The 17,173-nt window shown below is 51.7% G+C and overlaps 1 protein-coding gene across 1 annotated transcript in view; it reads left to right on the forward strand.

Annotated features, from left to right (window-relative positions):
- CR1 (complement C3b/C4b receptor 1 (Knops blood group)) overlaps positions 1–17,173 on the forward strand; it is a 73,188-nt gene that overhangs the window by 45,314 nt on the left and 10,701 nt on the right. Inside the window, exons 47-69 of the mRNA XM_059831040.1 lie at positions 68–109; positions 6,304–6,486; positions 6,661–6,840; positions 7,032–7,214; positions 7,859–8,041; positions 8,216–8,395; positions 8,587–8,769; positions 9,049–9,273; positions 9,572–9,763; positions 10,018–10,117; positions 10,460–10,545; positions 11,510–11,704; positions 12,100–12,279; positions 12,385–12,576; positions 12,748–12,847; positions 13,021–13,106; positions 13,944–14,126; positions 14,468–14,647; positions 15,182–15,364; positions 15,516–15,698; positions 15,884–16,066; positions 16,679–16,870; positions 17,046–17,145. Of these exons, the coding sequence (XP_059687023.1) occupies positions 68–109; positions 6,304–6,486; positions 6,661–6,840; positions 7,032–7,214; positions 7,859–8,041; positions 8,216–8,395; positions 8,587–8,769; positions 9,049–9,273; positions 9,572–9,763; positions 10,018–10,117; positions 10,460–10,545; positions 11,510–11,704; positions 12,100–12,279; positions 12,385–12,576; positions 12,748–12,847; positions 13,021–13,106; positions 13,944–14,126; positions 14,468–14,647; positions 15,182–15,364; positions 15,516–15,698; positions 15,884–16,066; positions 16,679–16,870; positions 17,046–17,145 (3,694 nt within the window). The remainder of the gene's footprint in view (positions 1–67; positions 110–6,303; positions 6,487–6,660; positions 6,841–7,031; positions 7,215–7,858; positions 8,042–8,215; positions 8,396–8,586; positions 8,770–9,048; positions 9,274–9,571; positions 9,764–10,017; positions 10,118–10,459; positions 10,546–11,509; positions 11,705–12,099; positions 12,280–12,384; positions 12,577–12,747; positions 12,848–13,020; positions 13,107–13,943; positions 14,127–14,467; positions 14,648–15,181; positions 15,365–15,515; positions 15,699–15,883; positions 16,067–16,678; positions 16,871–17,045; positions 17,146–17,173) is intronic.

The following is a 17,173-nucleotide window of genomic DNA, read 5'->3' on the forward strand; positions in this document are numbered from 1 at the left end:
ACCAGGGGAAAGATAGTTGAATACGTTTGGAGTGAAGACTGAAGCTTCTTATTTGTCTCTCTTGTAGGAATCTTCCACCTCCTCCTGGCAATGCTGGTTATGAACGTCTAGATTAGGCAACGGGCACAGCGGGGAGGCACCTGTAGACATGTTGCACTTGATCACGCTGATCCCCATGCTCGACTTTTCCCTCCTGTGAAATTGGCCTTGAATCTACAACCAACTGCCCTTGGATGACAAAGCCCAGAGGCTCCCTGCCGCTACCCGGGAAACAGTCGCGCTTTTGGCTGCGGCAGCTGTGCGTTGCGACGGACACAGCAGCTCGTGTGCGGGGCTGGAATGGGGTGGGAGGCTCTCTGCCACCCAGCTGAGGATGCTGTTCAGAAATCAAGTGCGGTTATCCCCACGTTAAGTCGCAGTGATGCCAAAGACCGTCGCGCTGCAATAGAGTAGGCTCAAGAAAACCCTGCACTCTGGGTTCCTCACGTGTTTTGTTTCTCAGCCCCACTAAGGTCATGTTGTGCCAGCTCCTGATCAGGATTTTCTTAAGTATCTTGAGATGGAAAGCGCTGCCGCTGCTGAGAGGATTAATGGTGAATGTCTTCATGTGAGTAATGTACACTTGAAAGAATTAGGTTTGATACAAATAGGAGGCATAAGTCGAGTATTATCTGTGGGTACCGAAAGCATTGAAAGGGTTCATATAAAAGCGCAGTTGTAGCCATTACTTCAAGGCAAGTCTGAACCGTTGTGCAAATAGCAATCCTTACAGATCAGTAATTTAGCAGAGAGAAAAAAAATGAAATGCCTTATTACAAAGAACTACTATTCTGACTCTTCCTGTATGTACTGAAATTAGTTTTAAACTTCAGCTGAAGGTCTCTGCGCTGGCACTCTCTTTGTATCGCATCAAGACTTTTCTCAGAGTACCTTGCGGAAACACCCTTCCTGTCCCTGCAGTGACTCAGGCTTCTCTCGAAGCGGTGAAGCTTTCTGTGGGCTGAAAGTCCCAGGAGGAACCCAGCCGGGCGGGCACTCGGGCGCAGCGGAGCTCATCCACAGGCTGGTGGTGTCCGGGCTGAATGCAGAACTTGCAGGTGTCTTGGCAGATGCCACCAAACCTCAGACAGTTGCTGCGTGTGAACCTTTTCACTTTCTGCTCAGATGCCACCTGCCTGGGGCGACTCCCATGCAGCGAATCACTGTCTGAGTTTGCACTTAAGGCTTTTTCAGGTGGTGCTGTGCAGCCCGAACCCGGCTCAGCCCCAGGACGCCTCGGGGCTGCTGTGATGCTGGGGAGGAAAAGCAGGTTTTTGGCCTCTTGCTCTGCTGGCAGCAGGGCTGGTGGGCGGCCGCACAGGGCGACTGTTGCTGTGACGCTGCACCCAAAGTAGATGTGCATCAAGCCAAAGCGTTAATTTACTCCTCCGTGGGGAACAGGACGCAAACCACACATCTTTGGTGCACTTTGTTTTCATCCTGTCTAACCTGACCGAGTTGATTGTTGTGTTGAGGAGAGGTTTGCGAGGGGGGATAGAGGCAGCGTCCCGTCCCCCACTGGAGTTGGGCTTTGGCGGTGCCACGAGGACAGCTCAGATGAGGGGACCTCACTCACCTTGTCTAAACCAAAGACACAGGCAAAAGTCCCCTTGATTTTTATTTTTTTTTTGGCTGATAGAAAGCCCACATTGGGGTGTTGGTGTCCTTTCCTGGTTTTAATTCAGCCTCGCTAAATGATCATTTAACAAGCTAAAGAGGTATGTAGCATCTCGTAAAATGAAGTAAAGAATTGAAGGCTTCCTGGGAATCCTATTTATAAGGGAAACAAAACTGTGATGGGATTTAAACTTGTATTCAGCTATTGCCTGAATCCAGCTTGAGACAGTAGGACTTCTGGCTGCTGGTAAAGCAAGATTTTGAGGTTCAGGGTTTTGTCTGCTGCAGAGGTAAATGACCCATCTGTGAGCTGCTGATGACGCGCAGTTGGGAACGGGAAGTATTCAAAATGTGCCTATTACATAGTTTTTGTTTCTGCATTTTTGCCAGTGCTTTCCTGATAACAGGGACATGTATCTAATCAGAGGGAAAACCACAAATAGCCATTTCCATCAACACGTTATTCTTGTTCCAAATAGACCCGCAAAGTTCTCCCTTCCCAGCAGAGCACTATCCTGCTCAGCTGTCACTGGGGCACCACGAGATACTGTTTTCGGAAGCCAGTCTTGCAGAACAAGCGCTTGCAGATTGTTGGTTATTTTTATGTATCTCTTACCATAAGCCATGTGAGTGACTAGATGAAGAAAACACAAACGTAAAGCCTCGTAGCTTAGTGTCGTGTTCTGTTTTGTTATTTCAATCCCAGCACAATTGTTCCTACCGCATAGTCCAGAGTGGTTTTTCCAAATGACTTAATACCTGATTTCTGGATCAGCTTGAAATGATCTCCCTGCAGCCAAATAGAAGGAACTGTGAATGCTGAGACATAGCTTATGGCTGTGATCACCAAAATTTACTATTGAAGAGGGCTTATCTACTCTCTTTGTAATCGAGTTGTACATAGTTTTACTTTATAGTCTGAACATAACAAATCAAGTGCGATTCTGAAGTATACATGTCGGATATATAAATACTGGAAGCTCTCTGTCAATAAAAGGGATAAAAAGACTTGAGTAGTGCATGCCTTGCTGCTCGTTTTAAGCTCAGAAAGCATCCTCCACTATGTGAGGTGGGGAGCTGGAGGTTGCTGTGGCTGCTCCTACATCAAAAAGTCCTGTCTGTGGATTTTTATTCTTCCAGCCAGCGGCGAGGGATGGCACCAGCTTGGATGAGTCCTAGAGCAGCCAGGGTCGGGTCGGGAGGATTCGGGTCCGCAGCTGCAGGGTGCTGCGTGGGGCTGGGCTGCATGCTGCACCTCCTGGCCCGAGCACCCACTGCCCCGAGGGACAGACGTGTCCCCAGCTGCCCCTGGTCCCGCGTGCGTGGGAGGAGGGAATGTCCCGCTCTGCCCTTCCCGCACCCGGGCAGGCGAGCCGTGCCCCTTCAGCTGGTTCCTGGGAAGGGCTGCTGTCACCGCCCGGGGACTCGGGGCAGAGCCCGGGCCACTTCCCCTAACTGAGGATGCTCTCCACCGAGGGCACAGTTTGGCTAACAGCATCTCTGTGCCTGCACCCACCCCTCTTTCACAGATGCCTGTGGGCCACGGAGCAGGTCCCAGGGGCCCATCCTGCCCTGCCAAAATTAGCACCAGAAGCAGCGTGTGGGACCTGCAGCCTCCCCGGGGGTGGTGGCTGTGCCCGCCCTGTGCTGGGGAGCCCACGGGTTCCTGTCCCGCAGCCCTGGGAAGCCCCGCAGCTGCGGCTCCTTCCGCATGTGGGGGGCGGTGGGGGGAACTGGGGTGCCCATATCTTCCCGCAGCCCCCCGGGAGCCGCAGTCTGCGCCGGGGAACGGAGCATGGTGCTCGCCTTCGCCCTCCGTCTCTTGGGCAGCTCTGCTTTGCTCCTGGCCACCGCGGCTGGGACTCGAGGTAAGGGAGACTGGCAGGTCTGTGCCTCTGGGGCCTTCCTCCCATGGCCCTCCTCTTCCTCATCACTGCTCCTCTCCCCGCTGATCCTTTCGCTTTTCCCTGCGGAGGCAGATAGGAGCCCTGTGCTGATCCCAGGTGGACCTCGGCACACCAGACCCCGAGCATCAGGGAGCCTCTGAGCTCCTCCACTAACGAGAGAGACCCTCTGGGATAGCACCGGGGCCACCCTGTGCCCTTCAGCGGTTGGGGGAAGCAGAGTTATAACCTCACTACGGAAGGCTATGGAGAGTCTTTCACAACCTGCCCAGATTCTCGTAACAAGGTGTTTGACCTACGTGTTTAAACTGCCAAAGTAAAGCTGGTTATGGATACAGCATCTTACAGCAGTGAGACAAGGAGCTTCTTCCAACAATAGACTGTGTTTGAGCTCTGTCAAGTTGAAACTTGCTGTGATAAACAGAAGTGCATTGGGATGAGGCCGGAGAGTAAAATGGCAAACGAGACTGTGCTGTTTGGCACGTTCAGTCTGAAAGCCCGCAGGGTGCGGAAGCCTGGCAGGTAGACCGAGGTGCCCTCTTGTTTGGGACAGGATAGCCAAAACCTATAGAAACTCAGCTCCTTCACTGCAGTATGGTTCTCCCGTCTTGTAAGTGTAGGTGCTGTGACCTGGCTGCCCCAGCAAGGTTTGAGAAGTGTTTTGGTACTGTAAGGAGAAGACTTCCACCTATATCCTCAGTCATGTTAGTTATTCACTGGCACCTTGAGAGACGAAAGGCTGACCCTCCTGCCTTAGCTGGCTGCGGTGGCTCGGTGGCAGGCTGGGAGTCAAGCATCAGCGGCTGCAAAGGGTTGGGTTATGTTTTTTTTAAAAAAAAAAAAAATTATCACTACATTAACGCTTCGTAAAAAGGTTAAGTCGTATTTCCTTCTGTTACACTTGGTTTTCTGTATTTTCAGTGGATGTAAGTGCATTTGGTTTGCCAGCCTTGTGGAAGTAACTGTCCTTGCTCACATGTGCTCCTTGATGCCGGAGAGCTGTGGTTCTCCAGCAAAGCCAACCTCAGAGGAGCGTGAAGGGGTGCGACAGGCGCAGTGGAGATGGGCTGCGCCTGACAGCTTAGAGGGACGGAGCTGTGGCTCTTTACTCATAACCTAAAGGATATTACCAGTGAGAGGCGTTTCTTTTACCTTCTTTCTACATTCCCATATTTAGTGCAAATATTTGCCTAGTGAACAAAAAGCTCCTGCCCTGTGGTTTTCAATGTCTGCCTGCCTGCCCACCTCTCTGCATGTCTGCCGCTCCGTCTTTCTCTCTCCAGGGGTTCAATGCAAACAACCCCCAGGCACCCCTGGAAGCACACCAGCAGGTTCACGGGCAGGTCCCTTGTAAGGTGCAGGAGAGGTTTTGCCCTCGCTGCTGCGAGTCCGCTGCCACGTGGGCAGCATGGCACAGCACCCCTAGCCCACGCTGTGCACCCCCTGCCCAGCTCTCTTGCACAGCTGCCGGAGTGCTGTTCGGTCAGTCCTGGATGGTCCTGCCAGCACTTCCCGGGTCGGATCGGACCCAGGGGATGTGCTTCCCAGCCCGTGGGTTAGAAGGATGCAGAAAGGCCATGAGAGGCTTTGACCTCACCAGGTGACTGACGTGAAATCCTGGACACCCAGTTCTTGCCAGCTGAGGAAGCAGCGGGGTCCCCCAGCAGCGCAGGGAGGAGCCCCGCAGCCCCGGGGGCACTCACCGCGGCTGCAGCCTCCGCTGTGTCCCATCACTCAGGGATCAACAGGCAGCATGGACACCATCAACACGGCAACCATCACAGGCAGGAACAGCTTGAGAGCTGCGCAGGTAAACAACATACTATTTCTCTCCCTTTTCCAGCTACCCGATGCCCGTTCCCACGCATCCAGTATGGGAGGAGAGTATCTGTTGCTCGCTATTTCTACAAGGCCGGGGACACCGTAAGCTTTGCGTGCAACACAGGGTATACCTTGCAGGGCTCCCGCACAAGCACGTGCCAACCTGACTTCAGATGGAGCCCACCTCTGCCAGTGTGCAAAAAAGGCAAGTGTCCCAGCGCGCGCTGCGAGCGGTGACAGCCGCGGGGGAAAGCTCCTTCTTGTGTCCTCTCAAATTTGGTGGGAAAGCAAAGCCCGGATGCATCTGTCCTCCTCGCTTCTCTTCTCAAACCAAAGTGCTGCCAGCTTGGCTCTCAGAGAGACGGAAACAGCTCAGAAGAAAGGAGCTGGGGTGGGAGAGGGGCTGGCTGCAGCCTGCCCTGTCTTGGGCTCCAGGAGGGATGGGGAGAAGTTAACCCTGGGGCTGAGCTGCTGTGCAGCAGGAGGCTGTAACCTCCCCAGCACGCCCAGGAGCCGCAGGCGAGCTGCGGGGATGGCAGTATCTGCTGTCCCAGGGGGATTTCTGTGACTCTGCTTCTGGTCAGATGTGGGATGTTTTCATCTTCCTCCTGGAATGGGAAGTAATCACAACTTCTCGCTGCTCTTGCTGCTTCCATGTCCATGTGCATCTTCTGCCAAATCCCATGATGTGCCTGTGAGTTCTCCTGTCGAGATTGTCCTCATTATTAGTAATTTCCTCCAGCTGAAATGTGATTGTAATCTTGGTGCTGCTGTACCTTTTGTTAACTAACACTTTGGTCCAGCAAATGGAACAAAGACTGAGCAGAATTCAGGATATTACCCTGATATTACCCAAACAGTCCTAGTAGCACACAAAATGGCAAACAGCTGACCCACAGGGCAATTTCTTTTCCCTCTCCAGGGGTGATGTGTCCTCGGCCACCAAATATTGCCAATGGGCTGCACAGTGGACAGTCCTTGGACAAGTTTCCCCTGGGAATGACCACATACTACAGCTGCAAGGATGGCTACAAGCTGGTCGGGAACGCGTCCATCAACTGCACGGAGGCCAGGCTGTGGAGCTGGCCCCTGCCCCGCTGCGAAGGTGGGTGGATGCTTCATTGCTAGGTGTGAGGGGTCAGCAGAGAGGCTGCTGGATGTCCTGGTTGTAGGAACAGTGCAGACAGGCTTAGGGCAGTGACGAGAAGGGAGGGGGCTGTGCGTGCAGGATCTGGCCCAGGCATTGAAGTTTAAAGGATACCGTCCATGTTCCCCACAGCAATCGGCTGCGAGATACCCGAGGTGCAGAACGGGAAGGTCTACGACCCGCAGAGCACCTACAAAGCTGGAGAGACTCTTCACTTTGACTGCGATGCCGGTTATGCCGCAGAGGACACCTACGAGACTCAGTGCCAGCCTGGGGGCACCTGGGACCCGCCGGTGCTCAGCTGCGAGAGGGGTGAGTGCGGGTGCCTGCTGCTTCCCCCACGGCAGCCGGGCCCGTCGGGTGCTCCTTGCAGGTGAACAGCGTGTGCAGGCTGAGCCATTCCTGCGATGGGCTTTAACTCATCAACGCAGCAACACGCCGATTCCCTTCCGCTTGCATGCTCTTCTCTCACTGACTTAAGACGTTCTGTCTCCCTCTTGCAGTACGACCATGCCCTGTGCCTCCAGAGATCACCAACGGAAATCACAATGGCCAGGGCAAAGCATTTTTTACCATGGGAATGTCTGTAACGTACACCTGCAATCCTGGCTACTACCTGGTTGGAAATGCTATTGCGTTTTGCAGAGCATCAGGGAACTGGAGCCAGCCCGGCCCTCGCTGTGAAGGTGCGTCTGTGCTCTGTCCCTCTGGAGAGAAACTCACAGCATGGCTCTGAGCATAGGGGAGACCCTGACTGTTGTCACTGAGACCTTCAGTGAAGGATTCAATTCCCCTTTAATGAAGCACACAGTTTTATACTGTGTAAAGAATAAGCTTACATCTATGAATCTGGAGCTGGGTATTTCTATAACTGTGGCTACACGGGCCATGCCTCTCGTGCTGGGGCTGGGTGCTGGTGACCCCGCAGTGTATGTCCAGGAAGTGGCACATCGCTTAATGTGACACCAAGTGCAAAGGGGTCTCCAGAGTCAGCACCCTCCTCCCGGTTCTCCGGTTGCAGCATGCCCACAGAGAGCCGGCTGGCGACGGTGCTGCGGACCAGGCATGGGCATGGCGCATGACACAGCCTTCGGGGCAAGAACAGATGGATTTTTATGAATCAATTCAATCTTTTTGTCCAGAAAAGTCAGAGGAGAGACGGGGCACCCAAGGGCTGGCTGTCAGGACAGAGCCGGCAGTACCTGGGGTGGGAGCCCTCTGCTCTCCCCCTTCGCCTTCCCCCATGTCTGATGTGCAGGTTTGAGTTGAGCTGTCTCTCAGGCATCGCTTCCCCCAGACACTCTCATGGGCTTTTCCCCTCCCTCTCCAGAGGTGACGTGTCCTCAGCCACCAAACATTGCCAATGGGCTGCACAGCGGACAGTCCTTGGACAAGTTTTCCCGAGGAGTGACCGTGTACTACAGCTGCAAGGATGGCTACGAGCTGGTCGGGAACGCGTCCATCAACTGCACGGAGGCCAGGCTGTGGAGCTGGCCCCTGCCCCGCTGCGAAGGTGGGTGGATGCTTCATTGCTAGGTGTGAGGGGTCAGCAGAGAGGCTGCTGGATGTCCTGGTTGTAGGAACAGTGCAGACAGGCTTAGGGCAGTGACGAGAAGGGAGGGGGCTGTGCGTGCAGGATCTGGCCCAGGCACTGAAGTTTAAAGGATGCCGTCCATGTTCCCCACAGCAATCGGCTGCGAGATACCCGAGGTGCAGAACGGGAAGGTCTACGACCCGCAGAGCACCTACAAAGCTGGAGAGACTCTTCACTTTGACTGCGATGCCGGTTATGCCGCAGAGGACACCTACGAGACTCAGTGCCAGCCTGGGGGCACCTGGGACCCGCCGGTGCTCAGCTGCGAGAGGGGTGAGTGCGGGTGCCTGCTGCTTCCCCCACGGCAGCCGGGCCCGGCGGGTGCTCCTTGCAGGTGAACAGCGTGTGCAGGCTGAGCCGTTCCTGCGATGGGCTTTAACTCATCAACACAGCAACAGGCTGACTCCCTTCTCCTTGCATGCTCTTCTCTCGCTGACTTAAGACGTTCTGTCTCCCCCTTGCAGTACGACCATGCCCCATGCCTTCAGGGGTCCGCAACGGAAATCACAATGGCCAGGACAAAGCATTTTTTACCATGGGAATGTCTGTAACGTACACCTGCAATCCTGGCTACTACCTGGTTGGAAATGCCATTGCGTTTTGCAGAGCATCAGGGAACTGGAGCCAGCCCGGCCCTCGCTGTGAAGGTGCGTCTGTGCTCTGTTCCTCTGGGGAGAAGCTCATAGGGTGGCTCTGAGCACAGGGAGACCCTGACTATTGCAACCAGATCCTCAGAGAAGGTTAATCGCATGTGAAGTGTTGCACGGTATAAACTGATTTCAAGCCCTTCTATTGTGAAGGTGGGGCTGGGGAGGTTTATGTAGATGTCATACAGGTTTTGTTGCTGCACTATTAACAGCCTGTGGGTTTTTTGTTTTTTGTTCCGACTCCTTTTGCACATCGCTTCTGTACGTCATCATTTCCAGTGACTGTCTGCATAAACCCAGATATAGAGAATGGAAGGCAAGTTGATGGTCAAGGGTTTATCTCCGCACCTGGGCAAATGGTGACATTTCAGTGTCACGATGGTTACAGCCTGCAAGGCAGTGCTAAAATCTTCTGCCAGGAGGATGGCAGCTGGCACCCTCCCGCTCCCGTTTGCGATGGACTCTACCATTACCAGGAATTCTCATACAGGCCTGAACTTCCAGGTAAATCATGACACAGCTGCCTTGGGGTACACTACTATTTTATGTCCCCTAACCCCATTTAAAAAATGTGGTTAAACCCTGTAAGTGGAAGATTTAAGTATATCCTGGCAATAAGAACCTGATCCTCTGGAATCCTTTAGGAAAATATGTTATGTTTGTTTAATAATGGCTATATTAATAAAAATAAACAATTTCGCAATGCAAACCAAACACCTTTCCTCGTAACAGTGTTCTTTCTGTGCTTGCACCCAGCATGCCTGTCCTGCCTGATTCTCATGTCTGTTTTCTTTCTCAATAGGTGGTTGTGGTGCTCCTACAAGGTTACGCTTTGCTGAGCTAAATGAGGAGCATAAAAATGAGATTGATTTTTCTGTTGGGAAGACTGTGCAATACACTTGCCGACCTGGATATGCTAAACACCCAGGAATGTCACCTACTATTACATGCCTTGAGAGCGGAGTGTGGTCAGAAGCACTAGAGTTCTGTAAAAGTGAATAGCTCCTTGATTTGGTGTCCATTGTTCAAGAAGGAATAGGTGCTAGGTTCTGTCCACGCTGCAAAAACCTTAACCTTATTTTGGTGTTCAAATAGTATGTGACTAGTAAAGCCATGTAACTTTATGCTATTCGAAACCCATTTTGGGGGTAACTGGAAATGTGGACAGTTTACTGGAGTAATAGTTGCGTCTGTTGTACTGTAGTATAGACAGAGAGAAGCCTAAAATGAGGTTTTTTTCTCCCCCAGGGAAACAATGCAATCATCCTGGTGAACCTGTGAATGGGAAAATTATTTTCCTAACAGATCTCCTGTTTGGGTCAACAGTGCGCTACAGCTGTGAAGAAGGGTAAGTCCTGCTTTTGGCTACTGCTTAAAACAGCAAGGAGAGATGCCTTTGGTAAGTCTCCCTTTTTTCCTCCTAGTCATTCATTCCCAATAAATGGATTATATACAGAAGCCACTCTATAGAGTTGTGCACCTATATGAAACATAAGGTGTTCCCTATCTGACGTATATATGTATATACTGTGAAATTGGTAAGGTGGTGCTGAGCAAGGAAGGGATCTTCTCCTTCAGGGCCACAGGTTCGCTGTCAGCAGGGCTGATCATGCCTTCCGGGGCGGCGAGGAGGAGGTAGTGACTTACACTGAATTGACCAGGGATGAATGTTCAATCCTTTTAACACCAGGCACAGGTTAATTGGACAATCCAGCAGACGATGTGAGGTTTCTGGTGGACGTGTTGCATGGAGCGGCGACATTCCCACTTGTCAGCGTAAGTAGCTTACAGCGCCGCGGGGTTTGCGTGGATCCGGTAAATATTTTCCAGCAGAGACCGACAAATCTTTCCAATCAAGGCTTTCACAAGGAGTTTCTCTGCTCTGTGGGCATGAAAAATATCAGAAGGTTTAAATGTCATAAGAAAATATTCTAGGAAAAGGTACAAGATCTCAAAGCGTAATGGATTATAGAAAGCAACATCTCAGCTGGAGCTTTTTCAGCAGTTCTTAGGTAACCTCTCTCTGACTAACATCACAAGCCCATTACAAGAAATGAAGGGAAAATATTATCTTCAGCTTAAGGGTTGTTATTGTTACACACAGAGAGACCAAGGCACAACCCTAAGGAGAGGCAGAGCGCTGTGGGAGGGCCAGAGGTGGAATCCCAAAGTCCCAAACCGTGGGCTCTCTCTCTCACTACGAGCACGGATAACTGATGTGTACCCAAAGAGCTGCCGTGCCGCACCTCAGCAATTACACCTGGGTGTTTCTCTGCTGATTAAGTACTGTTGCTGATTAGGCGACAGCTTCATATAAGAAACACTTACTGGCACGTTCTGGGATTTTAAAGCATTTTACAGATTCTCCAGGTACATATTAACCTAAAGTGACATACAAATTTCTGCTTGTCTGTGCCTTTGCACTGTGTGCAGCTGAAAAATCTGGATTTTACACACGTGATACAAAAGAAATATTTGCTTTTTTATTTCTTAAACAGTAGAAAAGATAAAGCCTGTAGGTGTTTCCTCTATAGAGGTTTGTCTTACTGGTCTGCTTTCTAACCGTCATAGAAATAGCTGATCAGGGAGATAGGATCCAGGTGCCTACAATGCCTCAATTAGAAGGTCACTTCATTGCAGTTACTCCATCTCTAGAAGTCTTTACACCCCAAAGACTGAGGGATTTAAAGTACTTTGGTGCTGCTGTTGAATTTAGAAGCCTTGTTCTCCACCTCTGCAGGTATCCCTTGTGAGCCGCCTCCGGACATTCCCAATGGGAAGCACACGGGCAGGCTGCTGGATGAATTCCACTTTGGCACATCTGTAACATACACCTGCAACCCTGGGTACCCGCTCCACGGAGAGCCCTCCATCTACTGCACCACCCAGGACGGGAAAAACGGCGTGTGGAGCGGGCCCCCCCCGCAGTGCGGAGGTAGGGTTGTGTGTGCATGTCCTAATACTCGGGTGCAATCCTTCCGGCCCTACTGCTTCGTATTCAGAAAGCCTAGGAAGCCTCCAGACAATTGCACTTCTTGCCCAAGTGCCTGCTAGGGCAGGATTTGCATGGGCTGATTTGCAGCTGAGGCCAGGCAGAGGGAGGAGGCTGGAGGACCACCCCGCTGCCTCCAGCATCGCCAGCCTCACCTTTTGGTTTGGGTCTCTCCCTCAATGTTTGACATCGCTGGATGCAGGCAGTACATTATCTATGGAAAAATTATTTTCAGACTTGTGTCTTAAAAAGGATTGCAACTCTTAAGTGGCTTTACAGCTGCACAGCTCTGCACACTGCGTAAGTGCCTGTTTTGAGGACCTGCACTTCTTTTCCAGAGGCAAGATGTCATGTCCCGCAAGTCCAGAATGGGAGAATAGTGTCTCCTAGGACTGCCTACACACATAAGGACACCATTGCCTTTGAGTGTGACCCAGGCTATGTTCTACGCGGCCACAGAGTGGTACAATGCCAACTAAATAACACCTGGGAGCCCCCCGTGCCAGTCTGCGAGCAGGGCAAGTGTTCAAACAGTGCTCTGAATGTTAACCTTCCCCCTGCTCTCCCAAATCTGCTCTTTCTTGACTCCTTTAACATCTGGGCTGGCTTATCTTTCTTGGTAGCTGGCTGCAATGCACCTACCAGACTGGCATTTGCTGAGCTGAAGGAGCCGTACAGCAACCAGACCGTCTTTCCCGTGGGGAGGACAGTGGAATACGTCTGCCGGCCTGGGTACGCCCAGCACCTGGGGATGCCGCCAGCCATCACATGCCTCAGGAATCGGACGTGGTCTGCAGCGCTGGAGTTCTGTAGAAGTATGTCCTGCAAGTGCTGAAAAAACTAAAGCATCGGGCTTGGCTGGATTTCCATGTTTTTCTGGCTTTATGGGTTTCTTTACTTTATGTGGTCTGTTCTCTGTCTCAGCATCCCTGGGTGGGATGTGAGTGAGCAGCTGAGGGCTAATAGTGGCTGGTGTTCCCTTCCAGGGAAACAATGTGCTAACCCAGGGGATCCGGAGAATGGCAGAGCTGTTGTCCTGACGGACCTCCTCTTCGGGTCCAAAGTGAATTACACTTGTGATGAAGGGTGAGTCTTGCCACCAGCTGAATTCAGCTGCCAAGTGAGAGTAAAGCAGATTTTTAGCTTCACATGAAGGAACGCAGTTCTCAGGTCAGAAGTCTTGGCTGCCACTTACAAGGGTTGTAAAGAAATCTCAAGTCTCCTAACGTAAATTAATAAATCCTTCTGTGTGACTCCAGGTACAAGTTGGTAGGAGGCTCTCAGAGAACATGCGAGGTCTCTGGCACGCGTGTCTCGTGGAGTGGAGACGCTCCTGTCTGCCAGCGTAAGTAGGCCACAACAAAAGGCCCTTGGAGATGGCTCTGCAAGAGACAGTGGCGCATCTTTCAAGACAAAGATTTTATTGCAAAAGATTTCTCAAGTCACTGTATATGTAAAATCTTTCATTTTTCTTCTCATTGTGTTTTGTTTTGGATGTTTCTGAAAGTGTTTCCAAAGCTCTTTTTATTTATCCTTGTCCAAACTGAGAAAACCATTTATATTTTAAACTCCCTGTTACCGGGGTAAGTATTTCTCACTGGTCATGTGTAGGAATGGTGTGGCCAGTCTCTCTCTCCACGTGCCACCAATGGTTATGGAAAGGGAGGTAAGAATTGTTCCAGCACCTCCAGACATGGGCAGCAAGGAAGTGACTCACAGGAGGGTGCAGGTTTTCCTTCCCACATGTGATTTTTTTTCCATACAAGATTTGTCTCTGGATAATTTGGGTCATTGTATCCAGAGAGCATCACCGCTGAGAGGGGTTCATCCCCATCAGTTCCCTTCCTGGGAAGTGTGTGTATCCTGCAGACCCCGGGTGCTGCTGCAGCGCTGATGCTAAAAGCCGCCTTGTACGTGCCACTGTGGTGTGGAGGTAGGGCTCTGCGGTGCACGGGCGTCCGTCCCCTCCAGCGAGAGCTGGTTGTGAGCGGCAGAAGGAATGACCGTGGCTGCGGTGAAGGCTGCATCCACTGACAGGAAGACAGCTAACATGACAGATATTTATTCAAAGGAGTTAATGGAATTAATTGTCTTCCTCCTTTGGTTTTTGAAGGTTGGATTTTTAATTTTTTTTTTCTTGCCCTGTTCGTATTTCTTATCTGCCTTTCCTTCTCCTTCACAGAGGTGAAGTGTCCTCCGCCTCCAGGCATCGCCAACGGGAAGCACAGCGGCCAGCTCTCGGACACCCACCTTCCAGGCTCGGCTGTGCAGTACACCTGCAGGGACGGCTACTCCCTCATCGGGAACGCCTCCATTAGCTGTACCACCGGGGGAACGTGGACCCGGCCCCGGCCCCGATGCGAAGGTGTGTTTGTGTTGGCTTCTTTTATATTTCCCCGGGTCCTTTCTTCCTTCTTGGCTTTTGGTCTAATTCCTGCAGACCGCATCTCCAGTGAGAGGCAGAGGCCAAAGGTCCCACAGGCAGGAGGAGCTCCACCTGCCTCTGTGGATTTCCCTTTCTGTCCCCCACTAAGGACAGACTACAAGTGCAGTTGAAAAATGATATTTTGTGTAAGAGTCAATAATGTTGACGTGCCCATGACAGTGCTGGCAAGGTCCGGCAGCAGGTGCTGCCCCGGTCAGTGCCCCTCCGCACCCAGGATGGGCTTCACATCCCCAGTGAAGCCTCGTGCTCTTCACTTCCAGCAACCGGCTGCAGAAGACCAGAGATCGAGAATGGAAGAACGACTGGGCTGGAGACCATGTACAGACTTGCGGACATCGTTATTTTCGAATGCAATTTTGGTTACGCCTTGAAGGGCTCTCAAGAGTCTCAGTGCCAGTTTGGGGGCACGTGGGACCCTCCTGTCCCCATCTGTGAAAAGAGTGAGTGTCAGTGAGGTGGTGGGTGGTAGCTGATTTCTTCTGAACCATTGTGTGAGTGCACCTGGCAGGGTGCAACCGCCTCACGTTGGAGGTAAAGGGGACACTCTCCAGGACTGGAAAGGAAAAACATGCAAATATTTGTCCTCACATCTTCCTAATCCCCATTCAGACCCTTGTTACGTAGGGCTTTCATCTCCTTAAATGAATCCACAAAGAGAGGGAGCCAGGCTGGTGTCTGATCTTGTTCACAACCATGGAAAGGCCAGAGCAAGCTGTTAGGGCCACAGATGGAAACTAATCACTCTAAATGCCTAAATAGTGATAAAAGATCATTCTTGATGTCAATAAGCTCAAAAAACAGGAAGGCTGGAAGATAGGTGAGGGTAGGATGGAAACATAATTCATATGTTGACATCCCTAGCTATTTGGGAAAAGTTAATGGGAAAGAAAGAAGAGAAACGGCTGCCTTACCCTACAGTGGCTGTTTCTGTTACCTGTTCTTCACCAGTTACGACTTTTTTCCCCTCCTTGTAGTGCTACAGTGTCCTTCCCCTCCAAATATCAAAAATGGCCAGCATGAGAGCAAGGGTGTGAAAGTGTTCATCCCTGGAATATCAGTGAAGTACTACTGTGACCCAGGGTATGTCCTCACTGGGAAAACAACAGTTTCTTGTTTGACATCTGGAACCTGGAGCATTCCTTATCCCCTGTGTGAAGGTGAGCTGTGAACGCTGTTATTCATAGTGAAAAGGGAGACCATTGTGGTCGCACGGCCTTCCCTGAATTTTGACCTCGCAAAAACAATGGGGGAACCCCCAGCTCCGGCAGCCGCTTCCCCAGCCCACGCTCCGCTTCTTTTCACTTCCAGTCATCACCTGCACAAGCCCCAACATCCAGAATGGAGAAGTGGCTGAAGGACAGAGTGCTGTGTACCATCCCGGGGCCAATGTCACCTTCCAGTGCCACCCGGGCTATGTGCTGTGGGGCACCCGTGAAGCCAAGTGCCAGCCCGATGGCCGCTGGGCGCCTGCTGTCCCCGCCTGCGAGCCAGGTGAGTGGGGCACGTGGAGGTTTAGGAGGAGGATGCTTAGGGCCATCCTTGTGCTGGAGGGGCCCTGAGCTCCGGCTCTCTGCCTCACTCGATCGCTTCAGGTGTGACAGTCTCTTGTTGCGTTACATGCGCTCCTACATCGGGCAAAACCTCTAAAACACCATTCTCTGCTCCTGCCCTGTTAGCGCTGCCTTGTCCTCCACCTCCCGTCATCGCCCACGCCACGCACAGCGCGGAGCTCGGGGCAAACTTCACCAGCGGCATGTCCGTGAGCTACAGCTGCCAGCCCGGCTTCTCCCTCCTCGGAGACCCCTCCGTCTTGTGCACGGCCTCGGGGAACTGGAGCCTCCCGTACCCACGCTGCACAGGTGGGGCCGGCTGCTGCCGCGGCTCCCCGTGCGCCCGTGGCTGGCTGAGCATCCGTCCCGTGCTCGGCTGATCCTGGAGCTGGCAAACCTGCCAACCTGCAGAATCGGCGTGGGGAGCGGGGGAACTGCACGTCCAGTGACAGCCAGGGGTCTAAGTGTGCTTCCAGCACATGCAGGAGCTGTGTTCGCTTTGGTGGCACTGGGAATAACCTGGTGGCATTGCTAAAGCCTGTGGTTTCCCACAAGGAGACAGTCTTGGGTGTTCTGATTTCTGAAATTGCAGATTCCTGCACTTTACAGCCCAAAGACAACACGCTGTATGGTGGCAGCACTGCAGTGTAGGATGTGCACAGTGTGGAAACAACAAACTCCCTAAACTTTTTTTTTTTGGGGGGTTCTTTTAGTTTGGGGGTTTTTTTAAGAGCATATACATTAGGTGCATGTGTCCTTACATGCTAAGTAAGTGCTAATTTATGTAGACAAATGTCAGAACACATAGAAGAGATACTAATACCTTGGGGTTTGTAACAGTGCCTACCAATGCAATTGTTTCTCTTCAGCTGCATTTCACAGCCAGGACGTATTTCTCCTGTGCATTTTCTTTCTTGGCAGCTGGCTGTGGGACACCAACAACGTTATTGTTTGCTGAGCTAAGCAAGGAGTATAAAAATCAGACTGAGTTTCCTGTTGGGAAGACTGTGAAGTACACTTGTCGGCCTGGATACGCAAAATATCCACAAATATCACCAACTATTACGTGTCTTGAAAACCAGACGTGGTCTGAAGCCCACGAGTTTTGCAAACGTATGTTTTGCAGATGCTTCTAGTTTGTTTAAATTGCAGTGTGACAAGTGAAGCCTTCTAATTTCTCCTTTCCCATTCCCTTCTCCGGGGGGTTTGGGCAGAATCCTAGAAGTAGTGTCCCTTTTCCTATGGCATTGAGTTAAAGAAGTTTAAAATCAGGTCGTCTTCTGCCCAGGGAGAAAGTGTGATCACCCAGGAGAACCAGAGAATGGCAGAATTATCGTTACAACAGATCTCTTCTTCGGGTCAACAGTGAATTACACCTGCAATGAAGGGTGAGTCCCAGCCAAGCTCCTTCGCCTC

This window comes from Gavia stellata, chromosome 30 (assembly GCF_030936135.1).
Source record: "Gavia stellata isolate bGavSte3 chromosome 30, bGavSte3.hap2, whole genome shotgun sequence".
Lineage (NCBI taxonomy): Eukaryota > Metazoa > Chordata > Aves > Gaviiformes > Gaviidae > Gavia > Gavia stellata.